The following is a 23714-nucleotide window of genomic DNA, read 5'->3' on the forward strand; positions in this document are numbered from 1 at the left end:
TTGTACCCTTTGGCAGTACAGCTTGTTTTACCTGGTAGGCTGATTTTGCTTTGTGGATTGGTAGAGAGCTGGGCTATACCCCTGCCTGGCTCTCCTAGTCTCCTTTTATGTATTGTGAACCATCCCAAGGAACTGGACACATTTCTCATTGTGCCCATTTCTTAAGCTGGCTGAGCATGATAGGACAAAGTTCCTATGCCTATGACACACAGTACACCTATGAAACAACTGGGTGTGATCTAGAAAAGGACTGCTTTTCAAAAAAGACCTAAACAATTCTGTTCCACCCTTAAATCGAATGCCTTACTCTACATTCCACAGTGGAAGAGAATCTGACTTAAGCTATGGTATGAACTAAATGAACACGGCTAACCCATTAAAAAAGGTAGAGATGGTTATATACGTGATATAAGTGCTATTACAATGCAGTGCTCAGTTTTTGATTGGAAATTGTATAATTATTACTTTGCATGGTGCATAAAATATATATAGCGAGGTGTGGGTGTTTGCCATATAGTTAAAATTGCATAATTGTTTCTCATGTCATTAATTGCAAGAGTAATGTCTCACGCTGAAAAGATGAATTGGAGATTAAGAATTGCCATCACACTTTTTTTTTCAATTAGTTTTAAATGGAAGTGTATTGTACAGAAAATGTCTGTGTACTTAGTTTATGAACAAAACAGTTTTTACTATGCTGCAAACATGTTGAATACCGGAGTCGTCAGATACGTTAACCTTGATGGGTTGCCTTAACTTGCTCAAAGTACATGAGCTGCTCCTCTCCATAGACAGCACCTTACTCCAGTTGTGCTCCAAACACCAGAGGAGAGACAAGTATTTGGCAGTCTGATTTTTAAGGGGGGCTTTGCTCTTCTCTGCTTATGTCTAATCTCTCCAACTTTGATTGACTCTAATTAGGGGCACTGAAGACAGGGAACAGAGTGCAGAAGCCAGGCACTGACAGATTCCTGTGTTTCTGGCTTTTAGCTTGGGCAAATTCTGAACATGTTACAGCGGAGTGCAAGACTAGACAAGAGGCAGACTGGACCTCAAACTCTGGCACACAGGAGAGCTTAAGAATATAAGAAGTGCCATACTGGGTGAGGTCCATCTACCTCAATATCCTGTATCCCACAGTGGCATAGAGCTGATGCTACAGCAGTGACTGTCAACTAGAATGCCTTGAGACCCTTTCAGGGTCATGGAGCACCATGCAATGTTAGCACTGTTAGTTGTGCAAATGTAATTCAAAAGTTAAACGCGGGGATTTCAAACAGGAACCCCAGTGTTAAAAGTCTGTTTTGGTCTTTCTGAATTCTCTGTAACAGAAGACTTGCTCTATTATTTCTCTGTAGTAAAAAACAATCAAGTGAAAAGACCTGACATTTTCCAAGGGGTGCCTTGACTCTGAGGGGTGCCTTGAATCTAAAAAGTTTGAGAACCACTGTGCTAATGGGAACAGTATATATGGAAGATTTTACCAGACTAAACTATCTCCTGTCCTTCTCTTACACATTTTAGCATTCAGAGGCCTAGGAAATCCTAATGTAAAGGCTAACAATTATATTTAATATTGGCAGATGGACATTGTGGTGGCCAGTAGGGGGTGCTCCTGCACTGAGCCACCCACCTCACTGCGCCTGACCGCCTTCCAGGCTCCGCGTGTCTGCCTGGGGGCGCCTCACATTTGGCTGACCTCCTCTTCCTGGAGCACATCTGCCAGCCCAGGGGTAGCACCGCCACCACCCAGGGTCTGGAGTGATCCTGGCTCTGTGCCCCCTGGGAAACACAGGCCTAGTAGTCCTTGAGGGTACTTGACCCACTTCAAGAGCTTGGGGTGCTTCCCTCAGTCTGAAGCACAAATAGTCAGCCGAACCAAGGGGACCCCAAGGCATAATCTAGACCCTCTCCCAATAAGTCTCCCATGCTAGGTACAAAGGAGAACTTTACTGGTTACTAGGAATAGGTTTGGAATAGGGTACAGGGTAGAGCAGTATCAGAGAAATCCCATAGAGCAAACTGGCATGGCTGGGTAGCCTTTGATCATGCATCTGAGTTACTGCAAGCTATATATTTAGTTAAAGCTCCGGTAGCTTACTCATGAGTATCATCCAGAGGCAGGTGGAGATTCCCTCTGGAGGCAGGCAGTTCACTAATCATGAGTTTCAAGAGAGAGAGCAAGTTTCAGATGGTCCAGCTCTTCTCTCACTGAGTTTCCATCATGGCTAGTGCCCCTCATCCTGGGCAGTCCTTAACTTATATAGTCCTTATGACCTCATTTACCTGGTCCAATGGAGACCAGCACCTGTTGGCTGCCAGCCAACCAATTTGAAATGCATCCCTGGTTGCCAGGTAGACTGGCAGGGGCTCTAGCCCCCTCCCAGTCAGGTTGGCATTGCTTAGAACAACAGGGAGCTTAAGCCCCCACCCAGGTATGTGATGCCAGTCATGTAGGCAGAGGGAGCAGGTTTCCCCCCTTGCTCAGGAATGTATCCAACTCAGATTACCTAAAGAGATGGGATGTCTGCCCTCTGCAGGGTCCATGTTAACCAAATAGTCACAGAGCAGAGTTTTTGGGGAGAGAGAGGTGGCATTCTACTACAGACATATCGGTATGAACTTGTCCAATCCTCTACTGATCCTGCTTTTTGGGGAAGCCTAATGGATTTTTTAATATGGACGGTTACTAGGCTTGGACAAAAGGACAGATCTGAGTATTCTCTAGATAGCAATATAAATTTGTCTATAGTGTGTTTTCACTCATCTTTAACATCCAAGAAATTTACAAAACCTGGAAAAAGATATTCTCTGTCATAAAAAGCATATATGCCACAGCCTAATCCTTTCTGGTAACTGCTGGCATAGACCAGGAGCAAATTTTCTTTCAAGCAGGCACATGCCCTGACAAACCTCAATTATATAAAATACAATGTTTGCAATGTTCTGCTGGAATGCGGTGGTTAGTTTTCTGCTATCTCTTGAAAATATGTGTTGCCTTCCCACACTTTCAACATACTGAATATCCTTGGGTTATTTCCTGTGATTTTTTTTTTTTCTGATTTAGTAGTTCAAGAAGAGGTAAATCTTAGTGGCATATTGTGTCACTTTTTCAATCTGTAATATTTGATCTCATCAACTTTGATTTAAACCAACATAAACCATAATTGGATTGCAAAGAAACGGCAGAGGTTTAAGGTAAAGGAGAGTGGGGAGCGATTCCTGGTGAGAAAAGCAAGGTAGGAAGGATTTATGAAAGAAATATATTTTAAAGAGGGAACTGATGGACAAAAATTAGATATCCAGTGTATGGGGGCAGAATGAAAAAAGGCAATGCTAAGAGTATTAAGGAGAAGTAAAAATTGAGGACTAGAAGACATGTAGGGAAGAAGAAAGGGACATGAAGAATGAACAGGGATGTAGTTGCGGGGAAGACTGCAGAGGCCCTCAAAGGTAACTTATGAAGCGAAGAAATAACCAGGAAATGCCTGAAGGGCAAGGGAGGAAGCAAGCACATGATAGATACTGGGAACACTGCAAAAATATTGTATGCAAAGTGAGCAATGAGCGTGGACCAGAATTTAGCAGAGGATAGATAAGAAAAAATTTTGGGTTTTTTTTTGTTTTTTGTTTGCAGTTATTCAATCAGACAGACTTAGTTTGGCTATGTGAAGAAAAGGAGTTAAATACATCCGTGAAGTTGACAGCTTGAGAAGATACTGAAGATATCAGTGGTGTTACAGAAGGCAACCATTGGTCAAGGATCAGGAAAACAGATAACAGAGTTTTGAGATGGCAGTTGGATCTCCAAGAGTTGCTATGAAAGAAAAATGTATGAAAATGTGGTCAGATACAGAGATATAGGACTGGGAAATCAGATTTTAAATCATCAGCATTCAGGAAGAAGAGGAAAGAATTTGCTTATCCTCCCAGAATATCATAAACTGAGATATGCTTTATAATTCTAAAACTTTAAACAATCCATTTTTTTCCCCAGCAGGACAGTACCCCAGTGTTACATCGTACACGTTACACAGTATTTTTATAAAACAAGATACTTAACATCTATTGTTGTTAATTTAACATAGTTTTTGTGGTAACCTTAATTCTAGGGATTTTCAAGAGGGAAAAAGCACAATAAAAATTACCATTATTGTGCATTTGTTTGATTAGGTCAACAATAAAAAAAAAATCTCATATCCAAGGTGATAGACATGTTACCACTAAGATATAATCATAGAAAATTAGGGTTGGAAGGGACCTAAGAAGGCCATCTAGTCCAACCCCCTGCTCAAAGCAGGACCATCCAAAACTAGATCATCCCAGCCAAAGCTTTGTAAAAACTGTGTTTTGAAAACTTCCAAGGATGGAGATTCTACCACCTCTCTGGGTAACCTGTTTCGGTGCTTTACTACCCTCCTAGTGAGAAAAGTCTTCCTAACAATATCTAACCTAAACTTCCCTTGCTGCAACTTGAAACCATTGCCCCTTGTTCTGTCATCTGCCACCACTGAGAACAGCTTATCTCCATCCTCTTTCCAAAGCCACTTCAGGTGCACGTTTCCCTTGTGCGGTATGTGTGTTTCTGGAAAATTGTGCATAACCTGAATTTGCATAAAGGAAACTCACTTTACAATGTAACAAACAGGGATACATGCCAAGACCTCGACCGTACCCACTGCAATGAGGGAGGGAGTGGGGCTGGGGCCCCAGCCGTGCTGGGTGGTGGGACAAGCGGAGGCCCGGGGGGCATGTGTCCCCAGATCTGCGCACAGGATGAGGGTGGGCTCCACTGGGCCGGGGCCAGCCATGGCACCGGGCTCTTCCCAGTGGGGGGCTGGGCTGAGTGACCAAGGCCCCAGCAATGAGGGAGAGAATGGGGCACAGACAGTAGCAGGGGTTGGGGTAAGTATGGCCCTGGCTGGGCCAGGTGGTGGGATAAGCAGAGACCTGGGAAGCACATGCCCCCTTGATCTGTGTGTGGGGTGGAGTCAGTTGCTGCTGTGCCCTGTGCTTTGCTTCCTGCTGCAGCTGCCCCAGAAGCGGCTCTTGGGGCAGCAGGGCTCAAAGCCCATTCAATGAAGAACTCACACTTCCCCTGATCTTCCTCTTCTTGCTGACATACTTGTAGAAGCCCTTCTTTTTATCCTTCATGTCCCTTGCTAGCTGCAACTCCAAGTGCACTTTGGCCTTCCTGATTTCATCTCTGCATGCCTCAGCAATAATCTTATGCTCCTCTCTAGTCTTTTATCAAAGTTTCCACGTCTTGTAAACATCCTTTTTGTGTTTTAGCACACTGAAAATTTCCCTTCTAATCTGGTCTTCTGTCATATTTGCTAGTCTTCCTGGGCATCAGGATGGTTCATTCCTGTGCCCTCAATAAGGTTTTTTTTTAAAGTACAACCAGCTCTTCTGGACTCCTTTCCCACTCAAACTGGCCTCCCAGGGGATCCTGCCCATCAGTACACTGAGTGAATTGAAGTCTGCTTCCCTGAAGTCCAGGGTCTTTACTCTGCTGTTCTCCTTCCTTCCTTTCCTCAGGATCCTGGACTCAATCATGTTGTGGTCACTGCTGTCCAAGTTGCCATCCACTACTACATTCCCCATCAATTGTCCCTGTTTGTGAGCAGCAGGTCAAGAAGAGCATGGTCTCTAGTTAGCCTCTCCAACACTTGCACCAGGAAGTTGTCCCCAATACTCTCCAAAAACTTCCTGGATTGCCTATGCATTGCTGTACTGCCCGCCCAGCAGATGTCAGGGCAACTGAATTCTCCCATGAAAGCCATAGCCTGTGATCAGGAAACCTCTGCTAACTGTTTGAATTCACCTCTTTCTCAGTCTGGTGGTTTATAGCAGACTCCCACCACGACATCACTCTTGCTGCTCTCCCTTTTGACCCTAACCCAGAGATTTTCAACCGGCCTAGCATCAGTTTCATTCTGGAGCTGTACATAAAGTGAAAGTCCTCCTCTTCTCCCCTACCTGTCCTTCCTGAACAGTCTGTACCCATCCATGACGGTGCTCCAGTCATGCGAGCTCCCACCACGTCTCTGCTATTCCAATCACATCATAGTTCGATGACTGTATGGGAACTTCCAATTCTTCCTGCTTGTTTCCCAGGCTCTGTGCATTCATGTACAGACACCTGATTTAACTAGCCCAATGCCCTACTTTCTCAAGAAGAAAGAGAAGGCCTCCTCCATTGCCCCCTCTTGCTTCTGCTTCCTCCAGGTCAGCTGCTTCCTCACTTACCTTAGGGCTTTGGTCTCCATCCCCCGATGAACCTAGGTTAAAGCCCAAGGCTCATGATGAATTCAAAATAGGAAAAAAATAAACAGAGTTTATATGGCTGTAAAGAATTACTATAAGTCAACAACTCTTTGCTGCCATTGTTTTTAAAAGAATGACATTGCACTATATATTTATCCATGTCACTACAGAAGATTAGCAGGTCTTCTGGGAATACTGGTATCAGTGATGCTTGTTCTCTATAAAGTCCAATGAAAAGCTTATTTACACACAGAGGTTTTAAATGGACTTTAATTTTCTTAATAAATATATCTTTTGAAGATGGAGTCATGGGGGTATGTGAATTTTGTCACCTGAAAATCTGCTACAGTTTATCAGCAAACAGAAATAAATCAAGCAGACTCTGTACATAGTACAGAAGTGAATGTAACAGGGAAAGACAAAACTCAATCTGAAAGAAAAATATTTGTTCTAGCGAACAACAAACACCAGCGTGTCATGAGATGAGCAATAATGCAAATTATATTTCCCGGTGGCATTAAAAGCATTTTTGATAGTGTTCTCTTTTCATTATGGTCCTAGATCCCTCACTATATCGACCATACTCTTCTCAGCAAAACATTTTAATATCGATGCAGGCTGCTGGTCTCTCCAGCCCAGGAAAAAAACACTGTCAAAGCAAAGTGCAGGTTTGACCTTGTCTTGAAGTTGAAAACAGTTTTATTCAGAATCATTTCTGAATTTCGTTCAATCCGTATACCACAAATTCAGAACATCAATCATCTATTCCCAAAATCTCCTGCAGAGCCAACCTGTTTCTCCACCAATTCAGTTACAGTTCCTCTGTCTGCCAGTCCCCCTACTACAATGAGCACCACAGAAAACAAGGGACTTCTGCTCTCAACTCTAACACCTTTCTGGTTTATATAGTCATCCACACTTAGAGACTCCCATATACTTTCCACGGGGTATCTAAAGCTAGATCACCCTCTATAATCCCTTGCTTGCTAGCTGATTGTTTCAGTTGGGAGGTACCTGATCCTTCAGAAGTGAGTCTAGTCCCAGCATGGTTTAAAGGACAGCCACTATGGGTGTTTACAGACGTGCTCCAGGGGAGGGCAGCACACTTTAATTAATGCAGCTCAAAGAGCCGCTCTAATTAAAGCACCCAGAGCATCTCGTGTATCAGCATCCCCACAATGAAAAATGATGGCAGGGGTGCATTAACTAAAATTAAATGGATGAGCTTTAGTTAAAGCACCCCCACTGTCATTTTTCAGCACGGGGACGCTGATCCATGTGATGCTGGACTGCGAAAGTTACCACGCTCCAGCAGACTCGATTAATCGAATCTGCTCCAGCATGCTGTAATTACAATGTGTCAGAGCAGCCACCCTTCATGTGCATAGGTACCTTGTGTGATAAATAAACTAGTAAAAAACAAATTACATTTCACATGATAGATGACTTCAATATATGGTGGTCACTGAATAAATATGATCTGAAAATAGGAAGCACGAAGAAACTGGCCTTGTACTGGAATCGTGAATAATACAAAACGGCTAGAAATTCTTCCCGAAAAAATTGTTGATGCCAGCCTTCTCCTGAGCTGCCAGAGACATCACAGCAACCCTTGCAACAAACTTCATCCACAAATGGTAACATATACATACAGCCTCAACTGACAGGCTAAACTTGACAAGCAGTGAAAGATGCACCTCAGCAATGAAAGGTTTTGTACAAAGCTGAATTAGGGAAAACTGGTAGAATCATTATAAAGTAGGTGCCTGTCAAGAGATGCCCGTTTCAGAAGCTGTGACTCAATATAATATGACAAGCTTGAAAAGAAGCGACCTTGTATATCTTTTTTTGTCCTTTGCTTTTGAATAGTGAAGACAATGGTTATGTTTTTAGTATTTTCTTCAGCTTTGGAAAATATAATGGAAGTACCAAGTCAAGAAAGCCTGCTCTGTAAGAGAGGAAAGTGCCACTAAAGGAAGGAGCAAACAAGATGAGTTGTGAAGAAAGACCAGAATGGAAGAAGCCAATACCCTAATAGAGAGGAAAGATATTCGTTTGCATTGCATGTGCATGCTTGATATAGCATGGCAGTCTCTCAATTGCACTATTTTCTTTGTAATTTTATTATTTTATAGTATCTTACATGTACATTGGGAGTGTTAAAGAAAAGACATAAGCAGATCTTTTCTTGAAGATCTTAATATCTTACCCCTATATTTGATAGCCAACTGAAGGTAAAGATTGCACTCAGAGACTGATGATCAGGGATCCTGGTTTTCTCTCATTTAAAAAAACCCCCAATTTTTGGTTAAAAAAAAGTAACCCCAAATCCATATATTTCCATGATTAAAATGAAACACCACTAATATACAGGGGCGTGTGGGTGTCTGTGTGTGTAGTGGTGTTTCATTTTAATGATGATTAAATATGATGATTAACATGAAAACACCACTAGATATATATAATGGTGTTTCATTTTAATCATGGAAAATATGGATTTTGGGTTACTTTTTTATATCCTAAAATTGGAGGCTTTTCTGATCAGAGAAAACCCAGATCCTTGCTGATGATGTAAGAACCAGAATGCAATACATTAAAAGGAGGAGGAATGTTTTTACTCAGGCTAGGGATGCCTAAGTCTTATATTGCAACACTTTTAACACATTTTGGTGTATATGCCACTATTGACATGGCTAATATGCCATAGAAGGTCTTTGAAAGGAGCTGAGGATAAAAAAAAAAAAACCCAACTGAAGAAGACAAAAATACCGGGGGAGGGAAGCAAAGAAAAGATATGTTTAGCATCAATGCATTTGGCTAATTAGCTAACAGATCAATGGACTTCTGATTAATAAGAATTAGAGTAAGGTGTAACCTAGAACATTTTTCAGTGTATTAGGCATGCTGCTTGTACTGCAAACAATTAGTTTCAGTTCTCTCTACTGTTTTCTAGTCCCCCTTCCCAATTTTTCTTTGGTACCTACCTTTTGTTTAGAAATGGGGAATCTTCTCCTTGACATTCATCTGTGCCTACTTTCGTGAATGTTGATGGGAGTAAGACTTTCTAATTTATCAGCATGTATAAAATTAGTGTTTACTGCTGCTAATATTGACCATCACACAGAAAGGAAAATGTGTAAATTCTGTAAATATGGGAAATTACATCTTTCTACAGACATTATCAATTAACTGCCAAGTTGATGCATGGTTTGTAATTCAGTGAAGGCAGTCGGAAGGTTCCTACTGACTTTAGATCAGGACACTAATGCTACACACATGCACATGTTAAAGGTTATATCTATATGAAGTTGTGCTTATTTTTTGGTTAGGCCATGCATAATGTGGTACAATGAGACTGAACCAGACAAAAGAACAGAAATGCTAAGACACAAGTTCTTTGTCAAGGTATAATGAACCAGTGACATGAAATCTGTCTCCGCAAGACAAAATGCTAAGTAACATACACTGGAACACCAATGGCCTTTGCAACCCTTGAAATAAAACAAAACCAAGTCATTTGGCTGAAGATTTTAATTGAATTTCCCTTCTGCTTCCTTGACAAAAAAAGCCCTGTCAATAGAGTAACACCTTCTACCAGAGGTGCAACTGGCTAGTAAGTGGTTGTCTGGCTCCAGCAGTAGGAGGGCAAGAGCAGCAGCACTGAAGTAGCAACCTGAGGTTTTCTGCTGCTGGGGAGATGGCCCCAACGTTTTTTTGGTACCAACATACAAGTCAAGGGAGCAAAAAAACACAAGTGGCTGTTGCTGGTGCACCACCAGTTATGTTTCTGTTTCCGAGTCTACCTTTCCAAACCCTAGTGCCACTTTCTCAAAGTTCAGAACTGTTTCCCAGAAAGCCCTTCCCAAAGCCTCACTCACTTGCCCACACTCCTGTGCTGCCTCTGCCCTACTCTCCCTACTGCATCATCCTGACCCAGAGCAAGGAGGGAGGATGGGATTGTGAGGCACACTCCCAGCTCCACTCCCCCTTAGGCAGTGCCCGGGGTTCATGCCCCACTTACCCATCATTACACTACTGCCTTCTACCTTTGAGAGACTTAAAAGGAATAGATAAGAGATCATTATACCGTTTGGAGGGGGACAGAAAATGTCACAGATTAGTCCTCTAAATATAGTCATTTTTTCCATCCTGCCCTTCCTGCCTCAATCTTAATTTCTAAATGTATAGCGTTAGCTGGAAGACAACAGAGGCCTGACGCTACATCCTTCATAGCATCCACACATCATTTGCGACAAGACAAAGTCTCTGACTCCAGTAAAGGATTAGTAAGTTCTTACCTCTTCAGCCTCCGCAAAAGAAGGTTGAGAGGCGACCTTGTGGCTGCCTATAAATTCATCATGGGGGTGCAGAAGGGAATTGGTGAGGCTCTACTCACCAAGGCGCCCCTGGGGGTCACAAGAAATAATAGCCACAAGCTAGCAGAGAGCAGATTTAGATTGGACATTAGAAAGAACTTCTTCACAGTTAGAGTGGCCAAGGTCTGGAACAGGCTCCCAAGGGAGGTGGTGCTCTCCCCTACCCTGGGGGTCTTCAAGAGGAGGTTAGATAGGCATCTGGCTGGGGTCATCTGAACCCAGGACTCTTTCCTTCCTATGCAGGGGGTCGGACTCGATGATCTATTGAGGTCCCTTCCGACCCTAGAATCTATGAATCTATGAATCTACTAAGTACATGGCTATTTGGAGTCAAATGTAGTGACAAGTGTAAAACTTGGGCTATATAATCACAACATGTTCAACCCTCCAGGAAGCTGCTCTCTGCTATATATGTAAACAACAGCTAAACAGTGAGGAACAATTATTCAAGGGCTGATCATTGCATAGGTTAAGAGGAGGATGAGATGAAAATAATGGCAAGGGGAGAGAGAGAGCAGTCTTCTTGCTTAAAGTTACTGTAACACCCATGTAATATAACTGCCAATTTTTCGGGAGTTAGAGCACATACCTGTGATTTCTCTCGCTGGCATTCTTAGAAATTATGCCTTCTAGAGCATGACTAATCCCCATTTCACTGTAAGAGCATGTTTGAGGGGATGAAAGGATAGGACTTAGAAGTCACATAACACCATTTTCCTAGCCACAGAAGTATCTCAACAGCAAAAGTACATGATATCTAAAAGTGCCGAAATGGCCACAGACTCACAGACTACCATTTCTCTTTCTGTAAAAAAAACCTAGTAAATTCAGTGACAAAAATCTTTGCTAACACAGCTGCTAACAGGTAGCATCTTGTGCTTTTCCAAAATAATGAGTTCAGGGAAATACAAACTTCTGATAACAAGAAAAATGAAGAATTAAGATATTGGCTCATACAACCTCAGCTCTGTCCTTTTTAATGATGTCCCAGGGTGCCTGCAACGCCCTTTGAAGAGCACTAAAGAAAACCAAACTACATTTAAATACTTACCCTACCTCTACAGAAAGTGCTCAATTTTATAATGCCTTCCTCCACCCACCCCTAAAGTTTCACTTACTAACAGACTGACAAATTATAGTCATCTTCCACCTGACAGTCTTCCTGGCAAGAAGGCTACTTTGTGTAACTACTGGCAGACTTAACCACTGAAGTGCCAGAATAAAGGAGAGTGCATCTGTCAAGATTTTGTACACACCTCTTTTCTTTTATCAAAAACAATGGTTGGGCAGAGAGGATCAATTCTCTCCTCATGGGTATGGTCATACTACATCCTTCCGGCCATTCCAACTAAATCATTTGCTGTTCAATGCAAGGACACCTAATATGATGAACACAACTGGGACTTACAGTTTGCTGGGACTTCCACTTCACTGTTGTGAATTCCAAGTAAACTACTTTTTCTTGGTTTTAATAAGTTTGACTTCTGCCGAGCTACGGCTTTCTAGATGGACAAGAGATATCATTTGGCATCCTTAAATCTGAATGTGCTGGGTTTTTTTGTCATGGAATAATAATCTAATTCTGAGTAAGGAGACTCAAAAGGCTTACCTTTAGGCCATGTAAGACGTTCAGTTTCTACTGGAAGAACTGGCATTCTACCAGTAGAAACCAAAAGTGCAAACATTCAAGCTTTTTCTCCTGGAGCAAAAACGGCCACTCTGGGAGAAAAATAATCCAACAACAACCAGGGAATAATCGCTACCAGCAGAGTTTCTTCTTGGAGATATTTGCACACTTTCCTCTGACATAACTCCTCCTGGGGATCAGGAGCTGGTGGAAAAGCTCCAATGCCTTCCAGGGGTCATGCCAGCTTGGAGAAGCCATGGGGGGCAGCTCCTCCCACCTTTCCTGTAGACCAGGAAGGAAGAGGTGGAGCAGCAGCTGCAGATTAAATGTCTGGAAACATTCCACCACTGGAAATGAAGGTTTGCACATGGTCTTACAAGGCTTATTTCAATTCCATAGCTAGGGAAATCATTAAATAGTTTGTTCCGCCATCTCTTCATTTCTAGTAGAAGGTTATTGCATACTAGACACTTTTTTTTGTCTTTCTTTAAGGTGTGGATCAGATGCTTGGATCACCTGGGGATCTCTCATCTAATCTGTCCTCTACCACTGCAGGAACCTCAGATATTGGGGCAACTTGGCTTCCCCTGTTGTGTTCCTGCAGTGTATAACCATTAAACTGGGAGATGCTTTAAACTAACTAAGTTTACTGAGTCAATGCAGGGAGTGTGAGAAAAACGTAGTGGCCTAATAGATACAGAAGATCACACTAGATGACTTAATGGTTGAAGTCTGTGAAATGTAAGAAAAACTATGGAGCACAGCAAAAACCAAGACAAAACAAAACAAAACAAACTAGTACCCAGAAATACCATCCCAAAACATTTGCATCTCTTAATTAGAACAAAATACTTCATGAAGTACATGACATTTCTAATTTTTATATGCATATACGGTTAATTATAACATTGGGGAAACATTTCAATTCAGATTCGGATATTTGTCCAATATTTTGGACAAAAACTTGGGATGGCATTAATTTTTCTGGCTCCTCTTCTCCTCCCTTTATCTGGACTTCATTTTTTTCTTCAAAATGTCTCTTTCCTTCTTTTTCTCTGGGCTAAACAATGCTTCAAACGAAAGCCATATGTTCTTTGTGCAAGCAAGTGAAGTATTAGAAAATATGGCTGAGAATTCTTGTAAACTGTGGTCCTGAACTATGGCAATGAAAATACCAATTTCTCTGCTGTTAGAGTATTACAGGAGTGCATACAGGACCTGACTGAACTTGAGGCCCTACTGTGTTAAATATAAATGCATAGTAAGTAGTTGTTGTAAGCCAGACAGCTTACAGTGTATACAGCCATGGCCTAGAAAGGAAGCATAATTATTCCCATTTTACAGGTAAGAACTTAGATCACAGAATGATTATAAGATTTGCCCAAGAAGTTTGTACAAGAAGTCTGTGGGCAGAGACTTCCCAAGCCCCATCCAGTCCCTTTTACACAAAGCCATCCCTTCTTTTCAAGCTTTGACTCTAAAGGAGAAAAATGCAATGGAGGTTCAAAGACATGAGGATTAAGTATAAACATAAGCCTGCCAGCAGTGACTGAGAAGTGATGCCTGAACTTTGTCAAGCATCTTGACTGAGGTTGAGAATATGAGCTCAAATGAATATACAGGAAGCAATCATTTTTTCATGAGGAATATGTGCTTTATTGTGCACACATATTCTTCCTTCAGAAGACTGTAAATTACAGTATTTATGGAATCTTAATGAACTAAGCACAGTTGGAGCCTGAAGGTCAAGGCTGCAAACCGCATCCTAAATTTCTGTTTACAGATGAAGTACAGTATTTATTGCGGCACTGTTTGTGCTGCTATAGTTAAAGGTCTGCCAGCGTTTCCATTATAAACCCCTATTTCAGGGGTTTATAACTCGCCCATCAATCTTCACACTGGGATGAAACATGGCGTTCAAGGTCTTGGCTTTGGGAACACTTTTTTTGTTTTGGTTTCTTTACCTAATTGAAAAAAAATCTGTGCGCTGAGTTTTAAAGGTATGAAAACAATAGCATATCTATTGTTTCACATATTTCATTTTACTGACACAGTAATTTTACTGTTCTGTAGCTTTCAAAGTAATACCGAGATCTGCCTACTATTTAAACAATAATTACAACAGTTGCACAAGGGTTTGAGCAAAGATCTGTCCCTCCAGAAATGTTAATAAAACAACCCCGCCTAAAGACGTATCAGTGGGTTAATTGCCTTTACGTTTTCTACTCCCAAAATGACTTAGTGGGTTGCAAGTCAGTGATTTTCAAACATCCCAGATCATATTTGCTTAGTTATAAAGTTAGGAAAACAATCTTAATGCTACGCGCCTGGGATATGAGAGTGAATTGGATCCTTTCATGTAATAAAGGGTATGTCCTCACAGCAAAATGAAATCATGATTCTAGCATGTACTAGCATCTTAATTTTAATCTATTGGAACAGATCAAACAGGAGTGAAGATGCAACAGATAAGTTTTAGGGCATGCTACCAAACAATCCACGTATCCAGGCTCCCTGGAAGACTTGTTTGCTGGTTGACAGCACATACTAAAAGCCTATGTCATTCTCTTCCCAGTTTCCCAGTGGAGCTCTGTATTGCTGAGACTTGACTGCTTATAATGCCTGAGCTACCTCATGCAAAGCAAGCCTGAGTAACTCTACACTATAGACATATTCTTAAGTGATCCCAGGTGTGAATAAGGATCACAAGAACAGGGCCAACCATTTCATTCCTCCATTGCAGCACATGAGAAGAGTGAAAGAGGTGCTGGGGGGAAGAATTAATTCTTTTCAAGGGACTAACTGAAGTTCCCAGTGAAGAGAATCACATACCTTTGTTGTACTCTACCGTATATGTTACGGAGAATACATTAAAGCAAAGGAAGAGACTGAAACGAGTCAACATGGAAGAAGGAAGCTATATCCGAACCGTTGCCACAGAACATCAAGCATTTTCATGGTCTGCTTTCAAAAATTCTCATGCCCAATTTAATGAAACCACTAGGGAATAAGTTACAGGATTTTCTCCAAGGTACCTGCTTAGTCATTCTCAGTAACATGTCCTGTCTGTACTTAGGAGAGCAGAAGTACTGCTTAGACCATTTTCTGTAGACTAGAGAAAGGCAAAGAGCAAAAGGAAAGCGCCAAATTTACATTGCACCCATAAGCAGGCAATTATGTAAGGAACACGTGATAAGCATTACAAGGATATGAAAATGAAAAGGATGTAGTTTTGCATGACAAAGAGTTTCTCACTATCCCGAATGTGGTGTTTTCCATTTTGTAAAGAAAAAATAAGTACACATCCGCTGCAGTCTCATCATGTCAGACTAGATAGTATGCCCCTGTGGCACAAATGCAACTGGCAATTCATTTTATCTGGCTATTTCATGATTGCCTTGAAAAGTCAGAGCAACTCAAAGTGACTGTGGAATATTCCTGACTCTGGTCCACTAATTCTTATTCAATTTCTCTTTGGTGAATATCTTCCTTCACGGTGTACGTGCAACCACTGGGGCAGTGAGGTAGGATGTTCCCACCCCAAATTTCACTCTTTTGTTCATGGCTGTATTTCCACCAAAGTTCCCTCCACAACTTACTTTTCTGCAGTGACATGCTTTGAGCCACTTCCACAGCTTGGAACAGTTTCCCTCTCCCTGTGTTCCCGACGTCCTTATGCCCTCCAAGCCCCACCCCAAGGGCACAAACCAAAGCCTACAGATCTCCACATCTTGCAGCAGTTCAAGGGACAATAATGTTTTCCTTTGAGAGAACTACAAAAGAATATGATAATACTTGATTACTACTGACTAGGCCTTAAAACCTACATCTGAGGGTTAGAAAAGTGCTCAGAACTGTTTTAGAACTAATGGAACAGCAAAATGGTTTCCTTTGACCAAACGCATTTTGTTATCTAATGAGAGCCATAAATGTTTCCAATGGCTAAGTTAGCTTTGAAATACGCAGTGAGACACACGAAGGCGCAGCTTTTTTCTCAAGAAGCTGAAAGGTAGATTGCTCAAGACGTTTAAAGCTAAACACTTCAGTGTACTCTAGGAAACAAGCCTTCCCAGGCAAAGGGAGACAAACATTTTGCCTTAAAAGTTCTTTTCTATCTCAGGTTTCTATGAGGATCAGTTAGGTTCAGGCAAATTAAAGCCTTAACATGCAGTCCGAGAGGCCACCTTTGTTCTGTTGAAAACGTCTGAAGAGGGCAAAGAAAAAATGCCATATTAGTGCAGATTTGATGCAACACAAAGCTGGATCTTCAGTAATGCAGTGTTATTGAAGATTTTTTTTTTTAAGTTTTTTTAATAAAACACAGACGAGCATGTCAAATGCAATTAGATTTCAAAATATTTTTTTCTTTTTGAAAGCTTATTTTACCATCTAACATAAGTAGCTGTCATGCAGCCTGAGCTGCTATCCCACAGTACATCTTGTTAGCAGTGATGTCATGACAGAAATGTTACAACACTGCATTCTAATCACCTTGTGCATTGGTATGAATTTAAAATTTTCTGCTGAAAGGATAAATTTTTTTTTAAAGAAAAAAATAGCTTTTATCGTGGATTCTCACCGAGATTTTTAAGAGCGGCATGACACTTTTGAAAGCCAAGCAATGCGAGACTACCATTTGAATCGATAAAAATGAATGGGAAACGTATTGAACATCTTACCTGTAAAATCCTGGAGGCGCTTGTTGAACTAAGAAGTTTTTCTCCAGGCTCTGCAACACATCATTAAGCATTCTGACTCGGATGGGCGCTCTCTCCTTGGGATCATTAGCTGGACGCATCTCATCTGACTGGAACAATTCTGCACTGTCCCTCAGACTGGAAGCCATTGCCAATAACTGATGAGTATCTAACTGGTCACCTAATAATAGAGAAAAGTACATGCAGACAAACAATTGAGAGGCAATTATTTATGACTCTTGTCTAAAAATAACAAATTCTTTTGAACAAAAAGGCAATATTGTCATCTTTATCAGGGCCCAGGCCATGCCTGGTAGAACTACACCAGGGATCAATATGACCCATACGTTATTTCAAGTTTATTGTGTTTTTGCATAAGTACAAACTTGTGATCTCTTGAGACTTCACAAACTAAAGAGAGTTAGACCTGGATAACAGTTGGGTGGAAACTCTCCAAAGAAATCTCAGAGTTCACCAGAAAGTAGTAGTTTACTATCAGTAACTGGAGCTTTTCCCCCTGAGACAGTAGTTTTGGATGCCAGTTCTCGTGAAGGGGAAGGAATGGGAGCTCATGCTTAGATATCACAGTGATAACAGCTTCTCTTCATAAAATCTTAATGCAGAGCTTACCTGAATTCTGTCTAGCACCCTACAATGCTAAGAATGCAGAGAGTGTGTAAGGGGTGTACTTGGTAGCCGTGTTGGTCTGAGACAAAAAGACATACAAAAAACTAGAACTCTTGGTTCCAAAATGATACCTTTTATTAGACCAACTGGAAAATGGCAAGAAAATTGTCCTTTTCTGCAAAAAAACGTGTAAGGGGTATAAGGGGTGATCATATGTATTGACTGAGCATGAATTCATTTCCATGGCTTTAAGCCAAATGAACACAACTTAAATGGACATTGGGCATATGTACATGTGCATTTGCTGTGGCACCAATTTACTCTTGAGTAAATTACTTGCGAGTAAATGGTGCCAGGCAAGCATCTACACGCGCAGGGAAGCAGGAGCAGATTCACTGCCAATCTGCTCCTGCTTCCTGGGGCCCTGCAATGGGCCCCTGCCAGCACTGGGGGGAGCTCCAGGCTCCGGCTGCAGCTGCCACCAGTTGGCAGCCCTCTTCAAAAGCCAGCCCTGTTTGCTGCTCTCTGGCCAGTCACTTCCCTGGCCAGGAGAAGTATGCCTAGCGCAGGAACAGTATGCAGCAGTGCTCTCCTCCCTGCCTGTGCCTCCCCGTACTATGGCGGATCCAGCCTCTGACCATGGCAGCGACAACAAACACCCCCTCTGGCTGCCATGCTAGCCCTGCTGGCCTGCCGTGCTGACCGCTGGCTGGCCCACAGCAGTCTCACCCCTTCCAGCTCCGCCACGTGCAGCGACTGCCTGCCTGCTTGCTGCGAGCTGTCCCAAGGCTCTCGCCATGCACCTGCCACCTTGACCCCGCCCACCTGGGTGGACCCCAGCAGGGACACCAGTGACGGACTCCAAGATGCCACCGCCAGGGCCACTGTTGCCCTCCTGGATCTCCAGCCCTGCCACCTCTGGGCCTGCCAGGCCAGCCAGAACTGGTGGTGGCATGTGGTCCAGCATACTTGGGATGATGAGCAGTGGCTGGAGGCCTTCTGCATGACACATGCCACCTTTTGGGTCCTCTTGGAGCACCTGGAGCAGAAGGACACCGGCATGTGGCTGCCCCTACCCATGGACACATGCCTGGTCCTCAGCCTGGTCAAGCTGTTCATGCCCACCAGCCTGCAATATGTCAGCAACCTGTTTAGTGTGGGCACGGTCACCACCAGGGAGGCTGTCCTGGAGGTTTGTGGCATCCTCCAGGATGTGATGAGGGCCAACGTTCTCTGCAAGCACAATGCCTTGGCAGTGGTGGCTGGGGTCAGTGCTCTGGGATTCCCCCAGTGCGTCAGGGCCCTCTATAGGACTCACATCCCTGTCACCTGCCCGCCGCACAGAGGCTGTCCCTACTACAGCCAGAGGGACTTTCACTCTGTGGTGCTCCAAGCCGCTGTGGACCACCGCGGGGCCTTCATGCATGTGAACAGCCTGGGCACAGCCTGGGCACAGCCCAGGCAGTGCTGCTGGGCTGGCAGCACTGCCTGCCCAGCACTGGCTGGGCAGGCAGTGCTGACAATGCCTGTGTCTTCTGGAACTCTGGCCTGCCAGGTCTGGTAGAGAGTTGGCATTTTGCACTGAGGCTGCTAGACCTGCAGTTGGGCACTATGGTGGTCCCACTGCTCCTCATCAGAGACCCTTCCTACCTGCTCCTGCCCTGACTCATGTGGCCTACACCAGCCACCTGCATGCCTACCAGGCCCACTTCAACTGCTGCCTGGGCCAGACCTGCACCTTTAGCCACCTCAAGAGCTGCTGGGCACACCCTTGCCACCCTCCTCAACTTTGACAACCTCACCTGGGTCATCATTGCAGCCTGTGTGATGCATAACATCTGTGAGCCCGAGGGGGAGTTCTTCTGTGAGGCCTGGGAAGAGGTGTGGCGCATGGAGGACACCTAGCAGTAGGAGCATCACCTGCAGCAGCACCAGTGCCCCCCCAACACACACACACACAGAGGCCCCAAGAGAAATGTGCACCCGCCAGAAGGGGCCAGGGCACTTGGTACAGGAAGCACTGGCTGAGCACCTCCTCCAGCACTTCCACCTCTAACCCACCTGCACCTCCACCCATGGATCCCACTCCACCCCTCCTGTCCATCCCCCAGCACCATGCTCACTGCAGATATGTCTCACAAGAACAAGTTTTTACTCCCCTCACATCAAACAATGTCCCCAACACAAACAGAGCCCCCCTCGTTCCCCAACAGAGTCCCTCCACAACACACCCCACCCACCAACACCAAAACACCTTCTTCCCAGTGAAAACTTTGTTCAATGTCCTTTATGTGCCGTCCCAGGGTGGGGAGCCATGGGGTGGGGGCACCTAAGGGACAGAGCCCAGGGACAGGTGGCCAACACCCCTGCCTCTGGCTGCTCCCAATGAGTGCAGTGGGTGGGGAGGCTCACCCAGGTGCAATGGCAGCTGGTGCTCCCACAGCAGAGGTGGCTAACCCTCCAACAGGCAGTGTCCAGGCCCAGCAGGGTCAGTGTGTGGTCCTGACCCTGCTGCAGGCAGCTCTGGCTCTGTGCCCACAAGGAAGCAGAGCCATAACTTGGGTAGGGAAAATCAGGATGACTGCCCCAGGCCCTGCACTTTGGGGGGCTCCATGGAGCTGGGCAGAGCAGCCATGGACCCTCCTACAGGGCCTACCTGGAGCTGGTGGGTCATCCCCATGCTACAGAAGAAGCATCTGGCCACCCATCAGCCCCTCCTCACACTGAGTGTTAAAGGGCCCTGCACAGGCTGATTTGCCCTGGGTCCTGCATCCCACTAGGGTTGACTTTGAGGGTGGGGCTGGGAGGCACCAGACCTGTGGCTGGGGCCAGGCCAGAGGCTCCTGGCTGCTGGAGGTGGTGCAGGACCTCCTTCCAGGCCCCACTGGAGGCCTGCTGCTGGATGGTGGGTGGTTGCCAGGGGACAGGCAGGGCTAGGGTCAGGGGCCAGGCAGCAAGCAGCATGAAGGCAACCATCAGGGCCAGAAGAGTGTCCAGCAACCAGCAGTCATTGTCTGTGGCTTACACTACCTGGTCCAGGATGGCATTCTATTCCTGCAGGGCATCCACCCACTTGCATTCCAGGACCAGGAGCTGTGCCCAGAACTCCCAGTCCTATGCTTCCTTGTAGTGGGTGACATCCTCCATCCGCCACCTATCCTGGCGGGCTACATCCTCTGCCCACCACCTGTCCTGATAGGCCAGGTCCTCCAGCTGCCAGGCCCAAACATCCCCTAGCTGGTCCTCTGACAACATGACCAGGTGGTCCAGGAGGAGGGTCCTGTCCCAAGTCCTCCTATGGCAGATCTAGTGCATCTGGCTGTGAGCAGTGGTGGCCCTGAGGCTGCATTCTGGATGCCAAGGGTGGCCTCTCCAATGTCTGCAGGTGCAGACCCTGTAGAGCCATGAGACAGAAGCTGTTTGTGTGAGTTCGCAACATTTCAGAGATAAGAAGTTCTGTACCAGGGGCTGTGCTCTGCTAGGCCTCAGATCAGGGGTCAGGCATGCACAGGTGACCAGGGACCATGGTAAGTTGGCCTGGCAGGCCTGGGCCCAGGCAGTTGCTTGCTGAGCCCTGCATCCCTGCTTGTTCCCCTGGGGCTGGCGGGTCGCTGAGTGCCAGCTGCAGGCAGCCTGCCCACCCTAACCCCTTCCCAGGGTGGAACAGGCCAAGCACCTGGCAGTTCCTGCTACTGTGGCTCCAGACCCTGCTCCCCCCACCCCACATCTCCTCCTGCAGGCTAACCACTCTCTGCTATACTACCACCCAGCCCATGGCATCCAGGCTCGGGAGGTATGGGGCTCCCAGGCGACTGGGACGAGCAGCTGCCTGTGGTCCCATCCTCCCAGCAGGAGACCTCTCTGGGGAAGCGCCCTAAGGCCAGCCTCCCCTAAACCACTGCTTCTCCCCAAGTGTTCCCCTGCTGTGCATGCCTTGGATGGTGCAAGAGGAGCTGTTTGTGTGGACCAAGAAGTACCTGACCCACTATGCCCTGCTGCTGCTGATGGCCATGCTGCCCTGGATGGACCTGCGCATCTGGTACAGGACCCTGAGCTATGACAGCACAGGGAGCAAGCCCTGCCACTTCCTGGAGGACTACTCATGGCTGAGCTGCATGTCTCTGCCCACCACAGCTGAAGAAGATATTGCCACCAGCATTGGCACATTCCTTGGTATGTGAAAGGCCCGTGTCCACCTAGCTTCAGAGGCATGGGCTGATCACAGTTTGGCACTCTCTCCCACCTCCCTGTGTGCTGTGGAGGAGGAACTGGGGATAGGGGAGTGCAGGCAGGCTGTGGGGGTGGGGCAGGGGCCAGAGCTGGGGCCAAGGCCAGGGGCAGGAAGAGCCCTCCCCACAGAGTGGGGCTTACCATGTGGCCAGAACTGGGGTTGCTGGTGGCCTTGGATGTTCACAGCTGTCGGTGATGGTATGTGGTTCTAAGCAGTGTCTTCAGATGGTAGGGCACAGCAGGTAGGCACCTGGCCAGGGCCCACCCCCAGGGTGGAGCTTGTGCTGCTGGTGGCTGGTAGTGTCATGGCTGGCCACACCTTGTGGCGGGAGCTGAGGCTGTGGATCTGGTGTGGCAGGCTCTGGCCTGGGCTCCCCAAGCTGCTGGCAGGTGGGGAGGGGATGCAGCCACAGAGCTTGGTGGGACGGACTGCTGGATGCCCAAAGGGCTCTCTCTTGGTGATATGTCACTGGAGGTGCCAAGCTGGGCTGAGAGCTCTTGCAGGCTGCCTGTACTTCTATAGCAAGTGTGATTGTAACCTGGGTCTCAGGGCCTGAATATGTCTGTTATTTATTGCATAAAGGGCATGGACTTCTGGGCACTCCCCAACCAACAATTGTGGTCAGTGATGGAAACTCACTGTGCACACTAGGCCTTGATTTTTATGCAGCACTGCTACACCAACTGGTCATGCCCATGCTCCCACATCCAGGCTGACAATCCCTCAGACGTAGGCATTGGAGCACCTGCCCCACTTGAATGGGCGCTGCACCACCACCTCGCCCCACAGTGCCACAAAGTCGCCAGTCTCTTCTTCTGACAGTTGGGGCCCTTGGTGGTGGGCACAGGTATGGGCACTGCTACGAATGAGGAGGACACCATTGTGAGTCATGCTCTGGCTCTCTAGGCCCCTGTGTGGCTGTCCCTGTGCTGCTGGGCCTGGACAGCTGCCTGCAGTGCCCAATGAAGGGGCCTGGCATGGGACTGGCAGCTGCATGGCAGAGGCAATGCCCAGCAGCACCTGCAAGTTCAGTGGTGGGCTGCAGGCAGGTGAAGCCTGCCCCGGCAGCCAGAAACTGCCTGCAGCTGAGCCTGCAGGGTTGGCAGGCTTAGCTAGAGCCTGCAGGCCTGGACAGCACAGGCCTGGCAACCACCTGACAGTGCAGTGCCAGGCAGCAGCGCTGGGGTACAGGCAGATTAGGGTAGCTGGGCTGTGGCCTGCCCAGGTGATACAAGAACCTGGAGTGGCCTCAGGCTTCCTAGTGGTGTGCCCCAGGGCTCTGAGTGCCAGCAGGCTTTTAAGGGCCTGAGGCAGGGGCTGCCATAGAGGCAGCACAGCCCTGGGGCAGGAGAGGCTTCCAGCCTGGAGCCCTGGGGCTAGCCTCAGGCCTCCCCCTAGTGGCAGGGCTGACCTGGGAGAAAACTTGCTCTAGGGTTGCATCTACATGTGCATGACTGCACAATAAGTAATTGTGCAAAAATTTCCTACCTGTACTTGCAGGCAGCAAATTTACTCGGTGTTGGGTTTTTACTGCACAGTAAGCATGCACATGTGTAGACATGCACACTTACTGCTCAGTAAACTAAGTACTGTGCAATTAAGCATCTCATGCACACATGCCCATTTAAACGTTAACTCTGCTGAACTGGTGTTTATTGGACTGTATCATATTCCCACCTGTGGTGCTGGTAAAGGGGCTGTCCTTTTTTCCCAGTGCTTGCAAAGATTCCATTAAGCTTAACAGAATTTACACATGCACATGCGGCAGAAAATGGACTTCTCTTCAGATCCTAATGCCAAAAGCAACTTGAAAGACAACAGAAATACCTCTGCAAGGTTCTTATAAGGACATGGTCAACTTACCCTATCAATGACAGGGAAAGAGA

The 23714-nt window shown here is 45.8% G+C and overlaps 1 protein-coding gene across 1 annotated transcript in view; it reads right to left on the minus strand.

Annotated features, from left to right (window-relative positions):
• The window catches only part of LOC102373839 (inactive N-acetylated-alpha-linked acidic dipeptidase-like protein 2), a 315106-nt gene that overhangs the window by 17557 nt on the left and 273835 nt on the right, over positions 1-23714 (minus strand). The window contains exon 10 of the mRNA XM_025212511.1: positions 16953-17151. Coding sequence (XP_025068296.1) covers positions 16953-17151 — 199 coding nt within the window. The remainder of the gene's footprint in view (positions 1-16952; positions 17152-23714) is intronic.

This window comes from Alligator sinensis, unplaced genomic scaffold (genome assembly GCF_000455745.1).
Source record: "Alligator sinensis unplaced genomic scaffold, ASM45574v1 scaffold1447_3, whole genome shotgun sequence".
Lineage (NCBI taxonomy): Eukaryota > Metazoa > Chordata > Crocodylia > Alligatoridae > Alligator > Alligator sinensis.